The sequence below is a fragment of the Vidua chalybeata genome, chromosome 2 (assembly GCF_026979565.1).
Source record: "Vidua chalybeata isolate OUT-0048 chromosome 2, bVidCha1 merged haplotype, whole genome shotgun sequence".
NCBI lineage: Eukaryota > Metazoa > Chordata > Aves > Passeriformes > Viduidae > Vidua > Vidua chalybeata.
In genome coordinates, this window is record NC_071531.1 from 8,768,817 (window position 1) to 8,788,543 (window position 19,727).

General features: G+C 42.9%; 1 protein-coding gene across 1 annotated transcript; it reads right to left on the bottom strand.

Annotated features, from left to right (window-relative positions):
• Window positions 1–382: 382 nt before the first annotated feature.
• XK (X-linked Kx blood group antigen, Kell and VPS13A binding protein) lies at window positions 383–19,684 on the bottom strand. Its single transcript, XM_053935157.1, has 3 exons — window positions 17,554–19,684; window positions 9,270–9,532; window positions 383–4,309 (listed from the first exon to the last, which is right to left on the bottom strand). The coding sequence occupies exons 1-3, from the start codon at window positions 18,045–18,047 to the stop codon at window positions 3,483–3,485; spliced, it is 1,584 nt and encodes a 527-aa protein (XP_053791132.1). The 5' UTR covers window positions 18,048–19,684; the 3' UTR covers window positions 383–3,482.
• Window positions 19,685–19,727: the final 43 nt, after the last annotated feature.

Below are 19,727 nucleotides of genomic sequence, written 5' to 3' on the forward strand. Positions count from 1 at the left end.
TTATGGTAAATCCAGATGAATGTTAAACAAGTGTGCAGAGAAGAAGTTAAAATATTCTTTATAAGGTAACAATTACCTTCCAGTTCTCAATGTAAACCAGTAAATATTCTCACACTGACAATGAATAAGCTCTACCTATCTTGTTCCATACAACACTGGCCTCTTAAACTGCCCCCCTCTTACAAAATGTTCTTCTAAACAGCAATGGAAGTGTGGGGGTAAAGAGCTCCTAAATCAATCACAAATTAATTCTTTTGTCAGATCTTCTGTTTGCAGCATTTCTGTTGCTGTGTGGTGACAGATGACAATGTGCTCTGTTACCTTTACTTCAGATTTCTTGAAAATAGCACACTAAGAACTGACACCAACACAACTTGAGGGATAGTTTCAACATTTTAATTGGTGCTGTTTTACAAGTATAAAAGAAAACCCATGTGTCAGATCTTGTATACTCTTATACACACAAATAACCCTTGCTGAGCCATCCTTTGTGTGACTCAGGACTACTCAAAAGAGTAGAGTTTTCAGCAGTAGCCCTAAACCCTTCTATGGAACCTACCGGCCCCTCTAACATTCACAGAGGAGAGTAAAAGCACAGCGAACTTGCAGCAAGAGATCACTCATCCACACACAGACAGACTCTGTACTCATACTGTCCTCTCCATGCAGCCACTGGGTGCACTGAAAACACCACCCTCCAGACTGTCATTATCTGGAGAAAAAAATGCCTCTCCCAGCTTTACAGCACACTGCACAAAAATCAGCTGCTCCCTTCAAACCCTGGTCTACAGTATTGTTGTGTCTACAACTCCCTCCTGCACCTTTCCACCAGCAGTGGCAGCACAGGTGGATAAACCACCCCATGCCTTGGTGACACCAGGCACTGCACAGGCAACAGCCCCTCGTGCTGGTCGAGTGTTTGAACTGTATTTGGTTCTTCTGCACAACTAAGGCAAAACCACAGGACAGTAACAGAACCCATATAAACTAGCAGGTTTTTTTCCTCTCATAACAGTGATTTAAATATTCAGCTCCCTATGCATGCACTTCAGGAGACTGGTATAAAAATAAGATGTAATATGACACACACTCTAAATATGCATATACAGTAGTCTGTGAGGTTTAATGGTACTCACTGTGCATTCATCCTGGGCTCCTGGCTCTGTAACTATCCTACTTTTGCCTTCACTGCAGCACCAGCGTTTCGCTGTAGCACCAACCTGGCTGAGGTTTGTGAAGCTTTCACCGTTTCCAAATGGCACAATCACAACTGCACCACCACTTACAGTGTCCAACTTACTGCTTTAAGTTCTCTCTCTAGATATGAACTACTTCTATATATGAAGTTACTTTTTAAGTTTTCCCCCAAATACTAACATTTCTGACCTGGGTACGTCTGTAGATAGGCAGCCACTGTAATTCCCTGATTATTGATGAGTGTCCAGCTATAAAGACAGATACTCAGTTTTGGCTAAGAACATCAGAAAATTTGGGCCTGTGGGCTGAACTCCACAGGGTTGGAAGAAAAGGTTACGTTCTCCCTTGCTCCTTTAACTCACTACTGAAAAACAAAAGGCAGTAGTCTTTTACAACTAGAAAAGCACAGAGAAATCCTATCCTGTACTTTTACATACAAAGGTACAGAGAAACACAGCCGCGTCTTCAAGGAGTCACTTCACTATTCTATTCTCCTCTCCTCAGAGAAATTAGAATGGAGGTGTTTAGTGTCTTCCCCAGATATGAGGTACATTCCAATGGCAAAATCAGGCCAAAAATCCCATTACCACCCACCAATAATTTAATGACATCTACATACACATATCATACATAGACACATATTAAGCAAAATGAAAATGTAACTCCATAATAAAACTGAAATATGAAGACATTCATTTACACTGTAGTAAAGAAAAAATAAAAGCAGGTTATGTCTTTGCAGCACTGCAGGTGACATATTTCATTATAAATGATGCCAGACCTGAGTATGAGACACTTCTAAAACAATTATGATGATGTCATCCCTATTAAGAGCTTCCCATCCTGTATGATGACAGAATGGAGGCTAAGCTTCAAGCACTGGGAGATGCTTTGGTCATCAATCACTTGCTTCCATGAGCAGCCATTATGTGTAACACTCAAAAGAAATGTTAGGAAGGTGCTAAGCAAACAAAGTGCAAAAGCTTTCACTTAATTTGTGAAAATACAAATGGGTCTGTGAATTTTCACTAAATTCTTGTGTGTTCATCTGCTAAAGCTTTCTCAGAAACTTGCAAAATACAGGAACATTTTTATTTGTGGTGATGTATTGCTCAGAACAAAAAGTCAATGACTTCCATTTTCTCTTTCAGACTTCAGTATCAGGTTTGTGATACTTCTGAGGTAAAGAAGTCAGCGGGTTTTGAATTAATGATATTAAACTAATCATAACAAATCACAGCTCAAAAAGAAGGAATCAGTGTCTTCTATCCCAGTACAAAAAGTCAATAAGCTGCCTACATGGTGCACTACCAAACCCCTGATGATCAGGGTAGTACTCATCTCTCTAACTTCAGCCATCTAAAAGTCAGATGGATAGTCAGAACTAATTGTGAAGGCATCTGGTCAACACTGAGTAACAGGTCTCCAGAGAGTGATTCATATCACCTACATTTTGAGATGGGGTGAGTCACTCCCCGGAGATGCGCACTGGAGAGCACCTACATGACTGGTACACACTGTCTGCCCAGCCTCTAGATATTTATATGAAGTGAATGCCACCTGACACCAGAACATCACAAAGTATTAAAGAAATGATAATGAAAGAAAAATGAGTTATTCCAGAACATCACAATTAATGTGTTAAATTTAATTCCCTTGCTAACAAGCAGTAAACATGAAGGGTGAAACAGTGCAAAGCCAATAACCCCTCTGTCCATCCGCAGTAACAGTCACATTTCTGTGTCGGTGCTGGCTAATTGGCTGTTTCATGGCAGCCCAGACTACAGTGCATTCTGCAAGTCCAATTCTTCTACCACTGAGAGAAGTATTATCTTATTACACTGATTAGAGTGTAAAATAGTCTGCAATTTCATCAAAGCAGACTACAGCTACAATCTATACACAGTCCAGGTCTAAGCTCTGCTTCTGTGCTAGGGTGGCATGCCATGGGACATCCTGTCTGAAATAAAATTCATTGCCTTCCATCCTCAGAGTTCCTGAGTAAGGTGAGCATCAGAACAGTTTCTGAATGATGTCTCTGATAATGACATAAAATAAGCATGTGACAATAAACCTATGTGCAAAAATGCTCTGAAATAGAAATCTACAAACAACAATTGCTCTCCGTACACAAACACAAATACTCATACAGGCATGTCAGTCATCATGCAGTGCTACATCTGCAAGAAAGAAATCCTGCCCACAAGACACAATGTCTAAGGTACACAATGTTCCCAGCAGGTGATCTGCCACCTTCCAAAGGCACCTACTTGCTTTCAGTTGGACTAGGCATTGGAAGAAACACTTTGATGAATACCCCTGTTTTGAGAATCTATTGTCTTGCTACTGCCCCGTGCTTCATCAGTATTTTCAGGAGACTTCATCGCCACCTTGCTTGTCAGTAGAGTGGATTTGTGATGCTGGCAAATAAAATAGAGGATCTTGAAACAGGACAGCAAAGCTTCAGTAATGCTGGAGGAGAAAAGTTTTTTGCACGGGTGACAGAACTGGTAGAACACCAACATGAAGAAGATGCCCATGCAGTAACCTATCAGGAGCTGCAGGAACAACATCGGGGCACAGACATAGATGTAGAAGTCTGTTCTGTAAATGTACCACATCAGCAGGAGGAAGGCATTCTCCATCAGCCGCACGATGTAGTACACGGTCATGCGGTACCAGTTCTGGGATTTGCTGATCAAGTCAGGGTCACTGAGCTCCACCTGCGCTGCCGACCAGCAGAACATGTTAATGCCAGCGTACAGGAACGTGAGAAGGCACAGGACGATGGTAGTGCCCACTCTGCTCAATTCCTTCTCTATGTTCTCAGGAAATGGCGACTTGCTAAGCCAGAAGAGAATCCATGGGTAGAGGAAGAAACCTAAGAAATTCAGCAGCACGACGACGAAAACCCAGATTCGAAGGACTGAACCGAAAAGCACCAAGACCGTGACCCGTGTGGCGATCTCAAAGCTCCTCCACATGAATATGCAGAGGTAGGCAGCAGGCTTCACACGGATATTGTAATCATCATACTTTATCTTAATGGCCAGGATGTTGCAACGTAAGGCGCCGTAAACGATCGACAGGAGAGAAAGCACCATAAAAATACCTACAAAGAGAAAAGACAAATCAGGACCTTCAGCTCAGCAGCAGACACTGCATTAGGGAGTGCAGGTGCGGTCATTGTCACTGCACTCCTGGGGATTCCCAGCAGGGTGTAATGCCACGGGAGCCATTCCCAGTCCATGCTTGTGTGAAGGAAATGAACTCTACCCCAGCCAAACCTAGCACATGACACTAATCCTACCTCCTTTTTTGGTCACCGTTTGATACTTATTCAGGAAGCTGGTAAGAAAAAGAAGGCACTTAGCAGTTGTAAGTGTCTGTCCCTCCTCCCCCTGCCCACCGGCTGTCCTTGGTAATTTCACAGCTCAGACATTACAGTATCCAACTTGCTCCCATATCCTACAGCACTCCTCAAGGCACAGGGGTGCTACTCCCTTTCCATACAAATGAAAAACTGCAAAATAGAAGCTGAAACTGTGAAGTAACTTGGACATGCAGATAACTTGGTGAAGTTCTTGTGAAGTTCTGCATTGAAGCAACAAAAAAGGTATGTGATACAGCTCAAAATTGAAATCTGAAGGAATTTAAACCCAGCACAGTCCGTATTGTCTCTGACTGTGTAGAGAGAGATTTACTCACCTGCCTGTACTGTGTTTTCCTATACATCAATTTTCTTTATACACCCATCTGTATCATGCATTCAAAAAAACACTCCTATTAAAAATGTCTTTAAATTCAGATCAATTTTCAGTACCTCCCACTTACCCAGAATCCCTGAAAGGAAGGTTTCACATTTAAATTCTGTAGAAAGTGAAGGCAGAGACCAGATGTTACCTGGTACTGCAAGAGGGTGTCCTGTCTTGCCATATTAAGTAGGTACAAATGTACATGAATACTGGACACAGAGAATAAACAAAGTGCTACCTGCCCACAGGTTTTTTAGTATTTGCATACACAATTATAAAAAAAATTATTCACAATTTTTATCAACATGCTGAATAGCTGATATTGCATCAGATAAAATAATCAGAGTTCTGAATTTTTAGTTATGTCAATTACATTTGCAATGCTTAGCAACCAGTCTTTTCTGCAGCCTTCAATTAGTTTGTGTGCCAATATCCTACAAATAAAAATTTGTATCCTACAAATAAACTGGATTCCCTGTTCTGCTATAACTATATGGCCAAAATTGTCAGGGTTTGGGCTTTTTTTTCTAATTATAAGTCATTAATTTCTAAGCAATCCTTTGGAAAAAACAAGTGTATTTTAAGACCTCTAATAACTTTCTAAGAGAATTTTCTCTTTCATTTCAGCTAATCTCTTTTCCATTATGACCCACAAACACCTCTGAATTACTTTGGAAAATAGTTAAGTCTTTATATCTAATTTTTCAAGGCACTCAGTAAGGTGAAAAGCATTTATCATTTTATATGGTAATTTTGTACATGCCAGATTGGTGGTGCATATATTCTCTGAAAATGTTTATGTTGAAATTGTTAGTAGGTAGTCAGTAGTTTTTACATCTTTCTTACAGCACTGAATAATGTCTCTGATAAAGACTTAAAATAACCATGTGACAGTAAACCTATATGTAAAAGACACATAGAGCTGAGCATTTTTAATTGTTATGTCTTGGAAAAACATCATCTGAAAGCAAAAGAGCGGGTGAGTTCAGTCAAGAATATTGCTTGATGTCTTACAGCTTTTTACAAAATCTTTCCTGTAGTTTTGAGCTGCGAAAGAACATAAATTCCAGCAGTTAATGAAGCAAAAGAATGTTCTCAGAGTTAAAGGAACATAAAGATGTACCCACTGGGGACTGAGTGCTTCTGTGCTGGAACTCTGCTTGCCTTCTGCTTTGGCAAGCTGAAACATTGACCTTATTCCCCGTTTTCACTTTAGGGAATCCATTTTAATCTCAAACCTATCTTATAAACTCAAGCCTTCAAAAGAGGCATTTCTCCATTGATAGAAAATAAGTCATGCTGACTCTACTCCTTTCCTAAAAGCTCATCATTGTCACCAAACCTTCAGTTCAAACTTAATTTTTAACTCTGTGAGAAAGATGGTTTGAAGCAACCACAAAGGGAAATACCAGATGGTGACACTTGCTTTTACTCATCCTGAGCAGACAAAGAAATGTAAATTTAAAAGGCAAAATATCTTCCCCTGGAACATTTCCAAATGCTCTAACAGTCCTTATAAAGGTGGCATTTCTCTTCTTCCTTCCTCTTCCCAAAAGGCTGTCTTTTTCTTACAAATCAGAGGTGGACACTCACAAAGTCATCTGGGGAGGCACTAATTTACTTTGTTGTGTTTTGCTATAATATCTGAAATCCTTCCACAACCTGGTCCTTCCCACTTCAGAAACTGCTAAGACAGCTAATTCTGCTTTAGATGAGCTACCTCACAAGTACCAATGCAATCTATTATAGATACTATAGTTATATGTATGCAAAATAGAACTAGGACTCAGATTAGTCTAATACATGTGTGTTTCCAATGTTGTATTACATCCAATATTTTTACACTTTTCATGATAAACAGTCACCAAAGTTTTATGTTGCTCATCACTAACTTCAAGAGTTGGTCCTGCTTTTGCAGCTTTCTGGTTCTCTTGATTTTACATTCTTGGCAGACTTTGAAATGACAGTTTTGAAGAATGCCAGTCACTGGCAAGATCCCAATAATCCAGAAGAAAACATCCAGAGAAATTAATGAATACCATGAAATACACAAGAAATTTGCAGCATGGCTCTGGCTGACAAAGGGCTAGGCAAGGATGCATGCTCTTTTCAGAATTGTTCAAACCAACACTGGAAGCAATAAGGAGTTTCCAACAGATTTGAAAGGGACAAGCCATGCCCCCAGCATGATGGTAAACAGCTTCAGGTTCTCAGGTGATACCAACTTCATTACCCCTGAACAAGCAGAATTTACACAGAATGACAGGGTATGTAGGAATCCAGAAAAATAACAGACTGATGAGGAGACAAAACACATGGAAATCAAAATATAAGACAGTGATGATTATAACAGATGCAAATGGAAGAGAGCCTGAAATTTGGCAGACCAGTGTCAAAGAACAGGGAAGCTGCAGATATTTGAGTAAGAACTGGACTGGCTGGATAAAGAGACTGCAGAAGGTTTCAGTATATCAGCAGCTAAGATACACAAAACAAGAATATGGTTAGGACTCTTGTTTTGCTGATGAATGAGCTCTAACAGACATTGACCCCCCCATTCCTAACATTTTTTTTTCTTTGCATTTCTGTATTTTAGAATTACATCTGCATGGAGATGCTCCTGGGAAGCATGAAATAACTGCTGCATTGGCAAGTGGGTTCACCAAACTCTCTGGTGAGCCAGCTTATCTCTGGTCATTTCACCCAAGGAATATCACTTATCAGTTTGTGATTACAACTTATCTCAGCAGAGATAAGATAGAAGCAATAGAGCATTACAAAATTATTATTAAATATGCAATTCTGTCATCATCTAGAACACAGGACTTCTCTTTGGAAATCATAACCAGTAATAAAGACAATAAAAAGGTGATCTTTCTCAAGTAAATGCCATCTACAGCAAAGTGACTGGAGATTTTGCTATTTGCACCATTCAGCAAAGGATTCAATCATGTTGTCCCCATCCCATATCACAAATGCCACGATTATTTGAAAGATCTACCTTAGTTATGAAGAGTAATTATGAAGGAGTAATGTCTAACTCAGGGACTGGAAGGAGTAATGTCTTCCAAGAATCTACTGCTATGATATTCTGGTTTTGGCTGGAGTAGAGTTAATTTTTTTTTCTAGTAGCTGATACAGTGCTGAGTTTGGATTCAGTATGAGAATAATGTTGATAACACACTGTTTTAGTTTTTGCTCAGCAGTGCTTTAAGTCAAGGACTTTTCAGTTTCCCATGCTCTGACAGTGAAGAAGTACACAAGAAGCTGTGAGGCAGCACAGCCAGAACAGATGATCCAAACTATCCAGAGGGATATTCCATACCATTGGTATCATGCTCAGTGTATGAACTGGGGAAGAGTTGTCTGGGAGGAGCCGATTGGTGCTGGGGGATGGTTTGTGCATCACTTGTCTTTCCTGGGCTTTATTCTTCTTCCTTTCTCTCCCTTCGCCCCTCTCTATCCCCTTCATTACTAATTATTATTATTATTATTATTATTGTCTTTATTTCAATTATTAACTTGTCACCTTAGCCTCAGTCTTCCTAGCTGTGAAGCTGGTAAAGATCCTCTCTCACGGCCTGAGAGATAAAACAAGAGCTATTTAGTGTTTCAGTGGAAATGCAGGTGCCAAAGTCCTTTCTTACACTGAGAAACTGTGTGTCCTATGACCAGCTGGAGATGGTTCTCCATTTAGCAGTGAGCCAGAAAATCAAGGAATGGAAGCAAGATGCAGAGCTCCACAGTAAGAGAGATGTGTCCTGGTAAGTCCATGTTGTGCTTGGTGAAGGCTTAACAGCTTGGGTCCAGAGATGAGATGACCACAGTTGCATAGCAGCTTACTGATTCCTGCCTTTTGATTCCAGAATCAGAGTCTGGCACAAGTAAAGATACTTAATGTTCTCAGTTCATATTTAAAACTGCATTCCTGAAAGTACGTCTTCCCTGAGGCAGCATGACAAAACATGCTCTGCAGTGTACCTCAAGGAATTTTCCAGAAAGTTTTGCTCAAAAAACAAAATGGAATAGAGGTAATTTTAAAAATTCTTCATGTAGACAGCTCGATCCCTCCAGTTGCCTCCCTCTCATACCATAATAGTCACTTTATCAAATCAGTGTTTTTACAGCAACCCAAGTGTGATACAGAAGGTGCCACAGTCTAAAACATGACAATATAAACTTGAAAGCAACATCACCATCAAAAGCTATCAGGGAGATGAAACCCATTGCAGAATGCTTGGTTCTTGTGCAGGGCAGCTATAACTGACTGCCCTCCCACCCAAACACCAAAAAGGCCATAGCAACAGCTCCACCTACTTCTGGCAGCCGTGACCTCCTGCTGCAGGACACAGATGTAGAGCTGGAGCGTGAGCTGGGGCGCTGAGCCGAGGAACGCCTGGATCACAGAGGCCCTGCTGAACGCAGACCTGTGTGTGCACAGCTTGCCTTCAGCCTGTCCCACTTCCTTCTCTATTTCTTCTGAATACCCATCCTTGGGCATCTGCCTCTTCTTTGTGATGCTGACATAGGGATCTTCAACTCTGCCAGCACGGAAGTAAATATAAAAGGCTTCCACACACCTACAAGCAAACAAGTAGATAGAGTAACAGGGAAAAGTGAAAGAATGAAAGGTCTCCCCACTTCCTGGTATTCTAAGCAGTAGTAAGTCCTAAGCCATTCATAAAGCAAAGCCTGTAGGTTTTCTCCTCCTGGTAAACTTGGAATATGACAGATTTTATTCTTTAAAACATGAACTACATGTTACTAGAGGGCAGGAACCTGGCAGTGCCCCTTGGGCTGCTTGTGGTATTCAGACTTGGGAGGAGGTTTAATTATTTTCTATGAGCTGCCCTTCTCTCCAGTGTCCCATTAAAGTCCTTAAAGCTGCTCATCCACTACAAGGATGCCAAATCCAGGACCCAAATTGGAAGTGTGTTTCTTCAGATTCTCATGTGTTTTTCTTGTTATTGATACATCTGTGACATGCTAATGGGACATGACAATAAACCCATTTTTCATACCTTTGCCTTAAAACATCTGAAGAGAGAAGCTCAGGGTACAAGCAGGTGCACACACCTCAAAACTTTGCCAAGCAATGGTTCAAAACACCAATAACATGCCAGAGCAGGGAAAAGGAGCAGTTTGGAGCCTCACAATCCTTGAAGTCAACTTTTTTTTTAAAAAAAGGCACAAGAATAGGAGCTTTAGTTCTTAAGTGGGCTTCCGTTTATTGTACTGTTAAAGAAATATTAAACATAATCTGGCAAAAAAGATTCTAACTAAGAAGATGCAGTGTTTCCAGTTGCTGCAGCTCTTCATACTTTAAACACAGTGGGAGCCAAACTCTTGTTTATACAGGTCTAACTTACTGCCAGCTAACTTCCAAGGAACAAACTGGTGCCAGCACATACACTTCTACTCATAAATTACATATTGTTACACTATTTGCTGCCTTCACCCACACACAGAGACAAATCCATACATTTGGGAGAGAACAGAAAAGGTTGCCTCCAGAAAATGCTGCAGCAACAAGGACAATCTAGCTCCTGGAGTATAAAAGAAGGTAACAGCCCCAGAGAGATATCTGCAAGGAAAGCACAGCTTCTGCCACTTCCTTCCAATGATTGTTTTTTAACTAGCTAAAACTTTATGAAAACTAGTTCATAGTTTTCATAAAGTTTACTCATGAAGAGTAGTTCTCTTCTAAGAGAACTACTTGGGTATGAAGGTGTCAAGGGCAGGCTTGGCCATCAAGCAGGCCCCAAAACAACCCTTGTCTAGGAAGTAATAACAAGCAAGGAACAGGTGAAATCACAAGATGAGGGGGAAGGGAGAAGAAAAAAAATTACTTCTGTTTATTTTAATAAACTTTACTTCATTTTTTGCTCTAATTGGACCACTAGCAAGTTGCAAACACTCTAGATGAAGAGTAGTTTTGGGATTGTGTAGTACTATTCCTGATTCACTAGACTTCAGCTATCATTATGACTAAAGCTATTCAACATTCCTGCTGCTCTGGATGCTCCATTCACAGAGGTGACTTTCTGTCTTCCCCTCGTTAATCTTTTCACTCCCTGTCAATCTTGTTCCACATGAAAGAATCCATACAGCCAAAAATAAAGTGTGAAAAATTAATAAAGCACTGTGGCTTTATGAAGCCAGCATAGATTCTGAAACCAACAAATCAATTTTATTTCAAAAAGAAAGATCCCAGACCATTTTTGTCTCATTTATTATTCACAGCCATGCATTCACCCTGAGTTGAGGGCAAGTCTGAGTATATTGTGGAAAACTGGATCTCAGCATCAGGCTCTGAACTCTTGCCATATGTCTATAGAAGCAGATATAGTCTAGTGACCCATCTAAAAAATATGTAATGATCCCATTAAGGAGATCAGATTTATGAGACTAGTGACAATAGCAAACATTATAATCAATCAAACACTGAGTTTTGGAGAAAGCATTTGATTTTTATTTATTAGCTGGGTATTAAGCAGCAGTATATTGTTTGTGATGGGGATTCTTTGTCCATACAGAAAAGCAAACATAACATGAAATGGTCTGATGAGCAAATCTTAGAGGTAAATGGGGCTTTTACCACTACAACAGAGTAATAAAAAATGCTATATGCAAGCATTCAGATTACATTGATAATGGTGCCCATTTTCTCCCAAGCCCTGCCAGTCCCATGCAAGAGTGTGTCTGGAAGTCAAGCCTTCTGGGGCCAATAACAAATGCACTCAGGATTCCAGCTGGTGCCACAGCCCAAGCAACTGCTTCCTGCAGGAACAGACTGGCAGCTGACACACTAGAAAGAACAAGCACCAATCTCAAAGCTTAAGGAATAGAGTGTGGGAGGGGCACAGGCACCATGCAGGTGAGAAGGATCCAGAACTGTGATGAAGAATCAATGCAGATGATGTTGCTGTGTCAGACTGTGACTTTGCCTATGAAGTACATGCTGAGGGGCTGGGCATCTTGTCTTTAAATGAACGACCTGGCTTGCTCTTTTTTGGCATGAAATACAACTAAGAGACAATGCAAGAAGGGGATTGCTTTATGGCAGCTTTCCCCCACAGTTACAAGCTCCTGCAGCATGGTGAATTCCACAGAAGCCCTCATTGCTGCTCTGCTCCAGAGGGACAGGAGTGAGAGATCCCAACTTCTGCACAATCTATTTCCATTTCCTGCAATGATGTTTAGGGCCACTTCAAGAGCCCTTCACATGGTGTCAAGAGCAAGGCAAGCAGCTAGCTGTTTCCTCTGCATGTAAGGCACTGACAACCTAAGCACAGGATCTGAAGGAACTAAAATTGCTCTGAGGAAAGAAAGTCAGATCTACTTTCTACAGTGAAAGTTAAGAGGTAAGAAAAGGATGGTACTGCTTTCTTCCCTGCTGCCATATCTTGGCAGAAATAAGAGCCACACTTTTTCAGGGATCCTGATGGTGCCCACAAAGAGTGATTCAGCCACAATACATTTGTCTTCTACACAGTAAGTAGGAGGAATAATCCTACCCTTATATGCTTGCTGAGAGTGAGCACCTCATTCCTTCTTTTAATCATGTATGCGTGGGATTGGAACACAGGCAAAATAATGGTGGTGTGAAGAGGGAGAAGGCAATGAAAACAGGAACTTTCCACACCCAACCAGCACTCCAAGAACAAATGTCTATTTGAGATGTATCCACACACACCCTCTGTAAATGTATAAGCAGATATCTCTGATAGTAATATCTGCTGATAGTATTTTTTACTAATTCCCTCTCTTTAGAGAAGTATGCAAAATACTTATCAGTCCTGCAGGTTCACTTATCTGCATCAGGCAAAGATCTGCTCCTCACTCATTATTCTACCTTTTACCTGCACTGATTTTCTGTTCATCTCACCATGGACAGCTAATGCATCTGCTCAAGAATAAAGGAAATAAAATAGCCTGAAGAGAGTCTAAACATATTCTTTCCATCTGGAAAAGAGGGAGGCTGTTAAGTTTAAAGCTAGGAGAATCTCCTACAGTGAGGTCTGCCAATGAAGTCCTACAAGGAAGGGAAGTTTTGAGACCTGTTCTATTTTGAACTATTAAGCAGGTCACTAGCAAAGAGAAACTACCCACAAGAGACAAGGTTTCTGCACAATGTCACTGAAACAGTAGCTGCACCATTAGAGCTTATTAGATTTCAAACTGCAGAATTAGATGCCCAAAACATGAATGATTGTAAAAAAATGGGGATTTTGGTTTTTTTTTTCTTTTTTTTTACTTCCTGCAGCTCACAGAATCAAACTTTGGCCATAACAGCAGCTCCTCTGGAAGTTTGATGCAAGCTTCCTCCTGCATCTGCTGTGCTGTTGTCTACATGGTACACAGAGACATGTAATTATTTCTCCTTATGCCTTGAGAAACAAAGCCTGATCCCATTAAAAAAAAAGTCTATTGTTTATATCCTTGTCCTATTATAACCTGAGGAAAACAGTCATTAGTGTTCTATATAGGAGGCCTGTTATATTTATTTGAGATTTTTTTGGCAAGAGTTTATCCTTCTGCTGACCCAGCCCTCCCATGATTGCATCTCCTCATACAGAACAGGCTGGGCTCACTGTACTAACAGAGCACCGGGGAACAGAGTTACAAAGTCACTCAAACTTCCCTCTCCATGAAGTTGGTACGAGAAGGAAGCACTGCCAGGTTCGCACCAGTTGGTTTTGATGATGCCTCTTCAGTACAGTCCTCAGTAAATCAGGTGGTGGGAGTCCCTGCATCCAGCAGACTCATGGTCCCAGCACCACCAACATCCCCAGTGTGTGACTGTAAGCCCTGACTGGCCAAGTCAGTTTGTTGGAAATCTGCTCTTCAGCTCTTGACCTTGTTATTACTTGAAGAATTGAAAAGGGCAAGCAAGTTAACAGGGGGTTCTCTGGTGCCTATCATGAAGGGTAAGGACAAAAGGAGGCTCAGTGGGAACATTACTGCTCTCTGCAACTCCTCAAGACATTGTAGTGAGGTGGGAATCAGTCTCTTCTCCTAAGGTAACAAGAGACAGGGCAAGAACAACTGGGTTAAGTTGGTCCAGGGGAGGTTCAGCTGGATATTAGTAAAGATTTTTTCACTGAAATGGCAGTCAGGCACTGCCCAGGGAAGTGGTGTAATCACCATGCCTAGAAATGTTCAAAAGGCATATGGTGTTTATTGACATGGTTTAGTGGTGAACAAAGCGGTGCTAGGTGAGTTGAACTCAGTGGTCTTAGAGGTCTTTCCCAACCTAAATAATTCTCTGATTCTCTGAGGGATTATTTACACTTAGAAGAAATCCTTAAGTGTAGAGCAGTACACCAGCAAAACTACATGCAGTAAATATGTACTGGAATTGTAGCAGCGCTTAAAATCTCAAGGTGACCTTGGTGCTACAAGTGCCACCCAAATGAAGGGAACGAAGAGACAGACCCTAGCACAAGAGCAGCCTGAGCCAAAGTTCATCATGACCTTCCCTAGAGAAAAGACAAAAGTAATAATCCTCTCATCGACACCGGCTACTCTTTTAAGTAATTTTTTTCTGTGTTAATTTACTTAGTGTGATAAAATAATCTCCTTTTACAAAAAAACCCTCAAAACCCCAAAACCAAACCTACCTGAATACATCTTCTAAGCATCCAGACAAATTATTGCATTCATAAGGAGTGGTATTGACCTGAAATGCTGCAGGAATCCCCATGATGCCCAGAAACCTGCAGTTACTTTGCTCCAGCCAAGTCTCTGCAGAGCCTCTGGCACGCCTGCATCCTAAGGATCATAGCCAGGCCACTAAGGGGGATAGGATTTTGCTCTACAAATTGTTCTGAATTTATAGAGAAACTCCTAGGGAGTGGGAGAAGAAATTAAAAAAGGGTACATTAAGAGTACACCAAAAGTCCTCTCCAGGAAGAGGGATGCTACCATTTTAGTCCTTCCAGTGGCAGCAGCAGGACAGCGAGTGCCTCCCGAGCAGGTGGAGTGTGGGTGTTTGGGGAAGGTGGTGGCATGCAAGAAGGTTCTGTGAGAGAAAGTACTTTTTTTCCATCACTCTGATGATTCAAAATAGGCTGAATCATTTGGCTTGCAAGGCTAAATACTCTCCTTCTCTGCCAAGATATTCCTAAACCATTCCCCAAATCGAAAGAATTTTTTTTAAGGAAAAATGTAAGGGGGGAAAAAAGAATCTAGATTTTAAGATGATGAAGAAAAACTCACACAACACATATGGGCTGATGGTAAAGCAGTGCACTGATATCTGAGTATTTAAGTCTGAACAGAGAAACCCTGACTATTCTATATCAAAGAGAGATAGTAAAAAACTTATTAAGTTTCTTTTAAAGCCCGCCAAAGCTGCCAGCTCTCTGTTGCAGTATGTCATCACACACAGCCTCAAGGTTCTTAAATGTTTCATTCCCATGCCACAAGCAGACAGAGCCTGGGGAGACTCTACTGTCTGTGTCCTATTTGACCTAATTTGACCCAGCCCTCCCTAAGCAGCCCTGGGCTGTGACAGTGAGGCACAAGAGTCCCAGCAGGGAGGATGGAGCCAGGCTTCACACGAGGGAAGCAGATGACTGAGAGCAGCAGGATTCTCTGGAGCAAAGGAGCAGAGGCTTGCCTACAAGGATAGAGTAAAATGCCTCAAAGGACAACGGTCCTTTTCAGCTTACAAAAAGCCACAGTGCAGTGATGATACAACCAAAATATACTTTGCCTTCTAGCTGTCACCTAAACCTTGTGTGTATGCCAATCCACACAGGGTAGAAAACCTCCTGTAGAAAGCAGGGAAAGGGATGGTATTTTGTGTGCTGAAAACACAACAACATTTACAGTGCAGAGCTATATCTGACAGGAAGCAATCAGTTTCCTCTTCTGACAGATACAGCAATCTTTAGTTGCAGGAAGGCAAGGAAGGAAAAAAAAAACCAAACCCCAAAACCCATTACTGTCTCAGATCACTTTGCCTTCCCAGACATTTGTGCTGTATCCTACAAACTGACACATTTCCCTAAAGTAAAGAGAGTTTTGTTTGTATTAAACTTTTAATTTGTAGAGTCCTTCCAGCCTTTAGCAGAAAATAAGTTTTTCAGGTAGCATGAATGTACTACTGTATTTAAATTAATAATTATAATTCCAGTTATCCTGGGTATAGACAGAGGTCAACATACATCAATTTGTCATGCCTAAATGATGCCATGGGGACTATGGCACAGCACATCTCCAAACCTCCTGGAAATGCTCAGTTTGTAAATCTTTGAGAAAGGAAGAAGTGCAGAGTTGGCAAACCACTAGAGGAGAGGAGAGGGCTTCCATATGCTCACTTATTTTACAGCAGTGGCTGCAGCTGGGAGTTCACCAGAGAGCAGGAACTGCGTTCTGCACAAGATAAGACTTGTGCTGTAAACAAAAAACCTGATGTTGAGAAAGAAACAGAAAGTCAAGTAATGCTTGGTGGTTGAGATCAAAATATAAATCTCTGTTTCTTTTGTATAATTAAAAAGAAAATCCTTCAATTTCTTCTTGTTGCTCAAATCCTTTCTCTACTTCTTCACATAGATTGACACTAGATTCTTTCCTCATCTAACCTCAATATATTGATTTAGAATAACAAAAGTCATGTACTTAATTTTTGATGGTTTCTTTCTCTTTGGTTCCTCTCTTATTTTCCAAAAATATGGACGTATTTTGTTCTTAGCTTTTAGAAAATCAGAGCTTTGTCAGAACTGTTATGCCACAACTTAAACATCTTTAAAATATTAACACAGCAAGCAAAAAAAATCCATGCATAGTTATAGAAGAAGTTAGTGTTTTTGAAGTGTAAGATATTTTGTAACATCCAAACTGTTCACCTTTCCTTAGTGTGAACAAATCTTTCTTTTACACACTATTCAGGAATTTCAAAAAGTTGGTGATACTTCTCCTAGCCTACTACATACACACAGCATTTAATTCCCTTTCTTTTTAAATAAAAGCTTTGAGTATAAATTTAAAATTAATGCCCCCCAGAAACATTTTGTCTTGGAGTTGCACACTGCTGTAACTTGTTTTTTTTTTTTCCTATGGGTATTTTCAGCGAGACATTGAACTGGAATAGAAAAAATCTCCAAAGCAATTTGGGGCAGGAAGCTCACGTTTGGAAGGAAAAGACAGACTAGAGCATCACTGATGAAGACACGCGGATGGGACGGGAACTATCGTTGGTTTTAACTCGCAACTGAGTGAAGAATCTCCCTTTCTCTCTTGGGAGTGATCCGAGAGCAAAGCGCTGTGGATGAGGCAGCAGCGAACAGACAGAACCATCTGCAAGAAGCCACAGGGACGGAGAGCCAGCGCAGAGCGGGACGCGGAGGGGCTCTCGCGGCTCCCCGCGGCCCGGCAGGGCTGAGCCCCTTTCCCCCGGGGTCACCCGCGGGTGTGTGCCCCAGGCATTCCCAAAGGACGGCTCCTCCCGCAGCTGCGGCAGGACGCGCTCGCGGCTGCCGGCGGTGCAGGGCGGGAGCGGCCCCGCCCGCACCGCACAAAGGCCGGGGGGCTCCGGGCGCCCCCGGGCTCGGCCCCGGCCCCGGCCCGCTGGAGGCGGCGCGGACTCACCGACCTGACGAGCGGCCCCAGCTGCAGCAGGTGCAGCAGCAGCACCAGCGGGCGGTCGCGGCTCACGTCGCGGTGGATGAACACCAGGCTGAGCTGCACCAGCGCGCAGGGCACGAGGGCGAAGAGCAGCGTCAGCGTCTGCCACATGCGGTCCCCCGTGTCGCGGTACCCCGCGCTCAGGCACAGCGCGGCCGCCGTCTCGGACACGAAGAGGACGAGGGAGATGAGGACGGAGCCCGGGAATTTCATCGCAGCGGCCGCCCCAGCCCGGCCCGCCCCGCCGCCGCCGACGCGCACTAGGGCCCAGTCCCCGCCAGAGGGAGCGCCGCGCTCGCCGCCGGCCCGCGGCCTCTGCAGCCTGGGGCTGGGTCGGGGCCCGGGCTCGATCCTGACCGGGTTTGGATCCTGCCTGGCTCCGGATGCCGGCCGGGGCTGGACCCTGGCTGGACTGGAAGCGGAGGAAGGTTCCCCGGCGGTGCGCGGGGAGCTCCCCCTCATCGTGTCCTTCAGCCGTCAGACACAGAACTGAACTGGGGGTTGGTGGGAAGGGGCGAGCGGGTGCCCCTCAGGGCGCTTCGTCAGCCGCGGGATCGCTTAGGCTGGAAAAGACAACCACACCATGGCACTGAGTGCCACGTCCAGGCTTTCCTGAAACATCTCCAGGGACAGTGACTCCACCACTTCCCTGGGCAGCCCGTTCCTATGTCTAATCATCCTTTCTGTGAAGAAATTCCTCCTAATGTCCAACCTAAACTTCCCCTGGTGCAGCTTAAGATCATGCCCACTAGTCCTATCACTGTTTGCCTGTGAGAAGAGACCGCCTGGCTGCACCAGGGACTTGTAGAGGGTGACAAAATAGAGATCCGAAAGGAAGAGGCAAGGGCAAAGTCTGTATCAGGAAGAAAATAACGCTGTGCAACAATAAAGGCTGAGAGATGATTTATTAATAAACAAAAAAACAAACCCCACAACAAAACCAAACAAAGGCAGAAAAGGAGTTGTGAGTGCAGGAGAGGCTCTGCTGATGCTCCCAGCTCAGACTCCCTGATCAGGGCAGTGTGGCAGTGTCAGAGGTGCCCTTTTAGCTCCTTGCCAGGTGGCTCTCCTCTTGCTTGCCAAACTTTTTCCTTCAAAGGTTCCTTGGGCCACAGAACCCCAAACCATGCTGTGACACCAGCTGTTGACCTGCAGCACTTGCCTGCTGTCCCTGAGCCCTTCCCCCTCACCAGCCTTCCTCCCTCACCACTAAAATTCTGGAGTCCTGCAGATATGTACGGTCACCCCAGCATTATCACCAATGCCTGCATGGATGAGCAGCACAAGGTGACAGCCTGAGGAGAAGACAAGCCTTTGTAATCCCTCCATGAAATCCTGAACCTGAGCACCTGGCAAGGAACAAAGCTGAGGTACCAAGCCAAGTTGGCAGATGGTGCCTCTGTCCTGCACAGGAGTCCCCAGTCATCGCTTCTCTCCTCCTCTTGGTGCAGGTACTTGGCTCATGCTCACCTGGCTCTGGTCATAGGTCTTGTTTCTTCCTGCCTGTTCCCAGGTAACTGCTGATCACCTTGTGGTGACCAGCACCTAGGACCTACAGGAGCACAAGAGGAAGGCAAGATAAGAAGTCTGAGATATTATTAATGGGGTAGCACTACTGGCTACCTCTGCTTATCTGCAACTGTTCTTTAATGCAAGTTAGGCTGTCACCAGATTTACACAAAAAGTGCCAATAAACACTTGTCCATTTCTTTAACTACTGCACTGGCAAATCTGGAGTCCCACTGCTCAGCTCAAGTTGAGCTAAGCTCATGATGATAAAGATGGAAACCTTGTTGTGGGCAGGCCAAGGTGAATTTAATGCTTGTGTTATTCACTGGGAATGGAGAGTATTTCTGGAAAGGGAAGAGGCTATGGAAACTGAGATTTAAGAAGACTGACAGCAATACCTAGAGTGGGAAACTTTAATCTACAGGCCAAAAGCAACCTGTCTTGTCTTGTGGCAAACTACCATAAGGTGTTTTACCTAAGCACTGTGTGCAGCCTGGATGATTTATCTCATTCTAAAATGATTTCTTTTACTTTTGATAACCACTGAAAAGCTTTTGGGGCACTGAATAATGACTATTCTGGAAGGAAGTGCTGCCAGCACTATGAAAGATAACTACAGAAATAAATAAGCCA